Source organism: Corvus brachyrhynchos, unplaced genomic scaffold, assembly GCF_000691975.1.
Source record: "Corvus brachyrhynchos isolate BGI_N302 unplaced genomic scaffold, ASM69197v1 scaffold302, whole genome shotgun sequence".
Lineage (NCBI taxonomy): Eukaryota > Metazoa > Chordata > Aves > Passeriformes > Corvidae > Corvus > Corvus brachyrhynchos.
Genome location: NW_008237244.1, coordinates 2,465,556 through 2,470,887, shown reverse-complemented (window position 1 = coordinate 2,470,887; position 5,332 = coordinate 2,465,556). Strand labels below are relative to the sequence as shown.

Below are 5,332 nucleotides of genomic sequence, written 5' to 3'. Positions count from 1 at the left end.
GCCGGCGCCGCTGCCTCGGCTCCGGCGTTGCGTGAGGGGAGCCTTGGGTGCCGGCTCGAGGTAAATCCCTGACTCCGGGCTGGGGGATGTGTGTGGAAGCTGCATTGGAGAGGGGGGGGCCGGGCTGTGCCGGGGCTGTGCCCCCGAGCAGCCGCGGAGTCCTGGTCACCGCGGTGCCCGAGAGCTACGCTGGGCAGCTGCCTCACGGCCATGGGAATAAACGGGAAGAACCGCCGGTGGTGATGAGTTCTTTATTATTCTTTAATTATTTCCTGCATTTGTCCCGCTTCCCGTGCGTGTTATTCCTTTTCCAGTACTGAAAGTGTAAAGTCTTGGGGCAGAATCTCTATGCAACACCTAATTATGACCAGTTATTATTTAAGTGATAGTGTATTGTAAACATTTTTGTGTAACTACAAATCAGTATGTGTAATTATGCAAGACATTAGAACACAATTGTTTTAATTTGGTTTATAACTACACATAGTTATTATCACATACTAGCTAGTTGCCCTTACTGTATTTCTTAAAAATAACTGATCGCTTCATACACTATATAAAAGGGGAAAAAAAGAATTTCAGCTCCATAGAGCTTGTGATCAAAATAGAAAAACATGCAGATGAGCAGATCAAAGGTACATGGAGACAGAAATGTCCCATTTGAGTCCCTCACTTCATCAGTTACAGACTTACTGGAAAAGATTCAGATTAGTGCTGTGATATAATCAGAGACCCAGAAAATGCAGTTAGTGAGGAAAGAAAATTTGATTTATTTTGACTACAGAGAAGCCAAAAGTTTTAGTTCCTTTAGATACCCTGCACTGGTTAATGTCTTCCCTCTGAAAAAAGGAGTGTCCTCCACTATCTTCTCCTTTATGCTTATCCCCCTTGCTTAAAACAGGTGTTTAATAAAACAGAGAACGAGGTAGGCAAAAATTGGCAATTTTTCTTTACGTGGTCTTTATGAATTGTTGTGCCTTGCAGAAGCAGTAGACTTGCATACTCTTACAAAGCGTATCTCATACTTCTGTCAGTAAACCTCTGTTCGGGACAGTCCATGTGATCAGACCTTCAAATCTGGTATTTTTTCTTTTATAGGTCTGCTTGCATGAGAGGGTGGAGTGTGAGCAAGTTTATTCCTTAAACTGGCATTATTTCAAAATATAACTAAACGTTTACAGAATCAATACTTTTTTTTTTCTTTTAGTATTTAGTTATGGGTGATGAGTCAGTACCATTTTTGCTGGGTGAAGGAACCACTAAAACATATCAAATACCTATTAGTCATCTGGACTACAAATTCATTGAAAAATGCACAGATGTTAAGCACCTGGAAAAGATTCTCAGGGTATTAAGGTAAATGTATTTCTTTACCTTCATTAATAATTATATTCCTGCTCAGTAAAACTTGAGTGAATCCTTTTCTATATACTATTACTTGTCTGAACCTGTTTGTAACTTTCTAATTTAAAAATTAAAGTACAAGGTTAAAGTAATTATGCTAAAAGTGTCCCAATGATAACACTAGAAATCCAAGTCCTTACTTAGCCATCCAAAAGGTTTTAGTAACTCAATGTCAGGGTTTTGTCAAGTGCTGCCACTCTGTTTTGGTTCTCTCATAATCAATGTTGTCTGACTGGTAATTTCAGATGCCACGCCTGTTTAACTTCTGCTGTAAATGACACAAGCTTCTTTTTTATGAGCACTGTGGTGATAATTTTGAACTGTGTATGTGGAAAAAATGGAAAAAAGTTTGAAGGGTAACTGGAATTTTCTAATAAAAATGTTGTTAGATGATAGTAAAATTGGGTTTTAACAAGAAAATAGTGTGACTGTTTAGTCACTGTAGTGACTGCACATGGAGGGAAATACTGAGGATGTGGTGCAGTTTAGTTCTTTTTCGTTAACGTTTATATCTGTGCATTTTAAAGGTCTGGTGAAGAGGGATGTTACCCTGAACTTACACTGGTTTGTGAAAAGCGTATTGAGCATTTAGATCCCAGGAGCAGAGTTCTGAGAAAAGATAAGCCTGCAGCCACAGCTTCTGATTTCACAGCTGAAGAATGGGAAGCAATTAATAGTGAACTGATGGTACAGTGTCTAATTTATAATGGTCATAATATAATCATGGTGATGTATCAGTCTTCTTCTTGTGCCTAAGTAGAATGTAATTATTTGATTAAAAGGGGAAAGGATCAAAGGATTATGTTGAGTTTTAAAAATTATTTTCTTTCTTAATGTCACTGAACCTAAACTGCTCATTTTAGCTCTACAGATTTTTTGTAGACCACTTTTTATTCAAAACAGCACTATTGCTTTTTGTCTTAATTGCTTTTCCCCATTAAGAGTAGTGCTTTTTAAGGATAATTTCTCTACTGCTTTAAGGTAAGAATATATTATTTATTTATTTTCAGAGCTGGCTGACAGAAATGAATGAAGATGATAAGAAATCACAGCTCCTGAGAACAGACAGACCAAATGAAAGACAAGATAACTTGCCTCCCATTCGTTGTTCCAGCAGCTGCCTTCCCACTAATCAGGTATCTCCATTTTTTTGTGTTAATTTTAAGTGTTAACTACAGGTTTTTGTAAAACTGGGGGATTTTATATGTATGAACTTCTTACCATTTTGCCTTTCTTACTAGATTTATTTTGTTAACCAGAAAATAAAAACCTTTAGGTTCCCTTTCAAGAGACCAATTCTTAAACAAAAATGCTTTCATAGTACTGGCATGTGTATTGTAATAATATTTTAATTCTGATCAGTAATTCACTGCCAAAGTAGATCTCCTTAAACACTCTTATTACGTTCTTAGATTCATTTTTCAAAGTACTGTTTAAGCATGTAAACTAGACTCCTTCTGGATGAAATTATTCCAGGAGATTTTCTCCAGCTGCCAGTAGGCTTTTGTTCCATGGGGCCTGTCAGGAGCTAGTCCAAAATAAACACCCGGGAACACATACATGGATGTTAGACTCTGTGCAGCAACTGTTTTACTCTGTAGCCACTTCTGTATTGGGTAATGCCAATGTATATGTAGCCTTTGATTCCACTTATTTTATACCTTGTGTTGGTATTCCCACTGCAGTCATAGAGCATATTTCCTAATTTAGCCCTTAAGCAGACTTAACAAATCTTCGTAACTACAGAACAAATATTTACATTTTTTCCTAGGTTCTAATTTCCTTATGTTTTGGAGTTTCTTTATGTTTTGGGATCGGTTTTTTTTCATTTATTTATCTACCTGAAATCAGTTTTTTCTGGCCAGCTTTTCTTGCTAATACTAAATACAGTGCTGCTGAAGGGATTGGTAGACAAGTAGGCGTGGATGGGATTTTTTTGAATTGTCATGGATCGCTTCCGTCTGATTCTCAAAATTTTCTCTGAAATTCTGGGACACTGCTGTAAGAAATTCATTAAGCATTGTTATTTTTGGAGGTTTGTGAGTCAGAGATATTACAAAGGAATCCTTACAGGTCATAATATTTCTTACTAATTTCTGTTTTTCTTGAATAAATATGTATTAGTAAATGCCTGATTTGTGTTCCTGTGTTGTCAGAAACTACTTCTTACTGTCAGCTTGGTACACAGATGTTGGACCAAGACATTTGGGATAGCTAGGCAGTCTCTGTTACATGGTATACAAAGAGACTGGGGATTCCAGTGAATGTGTTGTAAGTGGTTAGGGTTGAAGTGTGCTTTTGTTTGGTTTAATTTGTGTTTGGTTTTTTTTAAATTAATGTACTCTTTCATATTTTGCAATGTATGTTCCTCTTGACTATGCTATTTCGCTGAGAGGGAGTGTGCCACTCTAGCTTTATCTTTGATTCATGTCCTGTATTACTACTAGAACAGAAAATGGTATACTACCATTTCAACTCAGTAAATCCAGTTTAGAATGTAAGCATAAAATGATGGAGAGAGTCTTGAAATCTAGGATACACCATGTTACTATAGAGGATGTGTTCTCCATTCAAAGACAAAAATTTATTCACTTTTTTTTCTTCCTCCTTTAAACCATGCATCAGTCTTCAGGTCAAATTTTCTTCTGTTGTTCTTCAGCTTTTTTCTCCATACAAGGTTTAGGTGTTAGCATTATTGCCCAGGAAACCTAGATAGAGCTTTATGCTTTACCTGTGGTATGTGATTTCCGTTCCCTTTGTCTAAGCAGATGGCCTCTGAAGGAATTGTAACCTGTTCTGGAAGAGTGAAGGGAAGCCTGAAACATTTTATGCAGCAGTACAATTAAATCACTACTAAATCCCTACTGAATAAAAAGAAGCTGTTTGTATAGCATACACTAAATTTATACCTGTAACATGAAATCTCAAAAAAAAAAAGAATACTATACCTAATCAGCTTTTCTTTTTTTTTCTTTTTTTCTGATAAAGCTGTGTGTCATCCTACAATTTTTAAACATGTTTGGCTAATCAGTTACGACTATAATTATTTTTTAGACTGGCATCCTATAATTTATAAGGGAGATCAAGTTTAAAGTCATCGTGATAAATTTATCCTCTCTGCTAGAATGAAATGCACAAAGCCTTCCACAATTTTATGTTGTTACTTGGTTGGAGACTGTTCATCTGATCTGATGCATAAAAAGTTCAGCATTTTCAATGAATCCAATTCTGGAAATCATTGACCCTAAACCAGTGGATTTGCACTAATGGGTACAAGTTTGGTAATGGAAGCATCTTGTTTTGTCTGCAGTCTGATTTTCTTGCTGATACCTTGTGTAGGTATAGTTTCAATTCACTACTGATAGTTTATACCTCTGTATAGTGTTTTCTTTTAAACGGTGTGAATCCATGGGGGGGATTTTCCAAAAATGGACTGAAAAAGAGTTAAGTTTATGCAATATCTCCCTTTATAACACAATGTGGAAGTTTGTCTTACACCCTTGTTTTCCTGTCATACTGCCCAGAACAGTCTTAACTGTCCACACTGCATAACTATTAATTTTGCTGCCTCATTCTGTCCAGGAGAGAATTAAAGCATGTGTTTAAAGATATTTATATTCAAAAGAGTGTGATTGCAGCTTAGGTGCCTTGGCCAAACATGGTTTCCTAATACTATTCCAGGAAGATTTCTGTCCTCAAATACCTCCTCATGCTACAGCTCAGGGCATGCAAAATGCATTCCAAGTTTTCTGTTCTAAAATCCACTGTGATAGGATCTAATAGCCTATAGGAGAAAGTTTCACAAAGGATGTCTGGACTTCAGGCGGCTCTTGAAAGCTGTTTATTGCATAGGCGAAGTTACAGCAGTTCAGGGAGTGGGTATGCAGAGCCAGCCCTACAGCTGCCAGCTCCAGCTGTAGGCATACCT

General features: G+C 37.0%; 1 protein-coding gene across 1 annotated transcript in view; it reads left to right on the top strand.

Annotated features, from left to right (window-relative positions):
* Positions 1-9: 9 nt before the first annotated feature.
* The window catches only part of SPAG1 (sperm associated antigen 1), a 38,842-nt gene continuing 33,519 nt past the window's right edge, over positions 10-5,332 (top strand). Inside the window, 4 exon segments of the mRNA XM_017730348.1 lie at positions 10-60; positions 1,208-1,356; positions 1,932-2,091; positions 2,415-2,540. Coding sequence (XP_017585837.1) covers positions 1,217-1,356; positions 1,932-2,091; positions 2,415-2,540 — 426 coding nt within the window. The 5' untranslated portion in view covers positions 10-60; positions 1,208-1,216.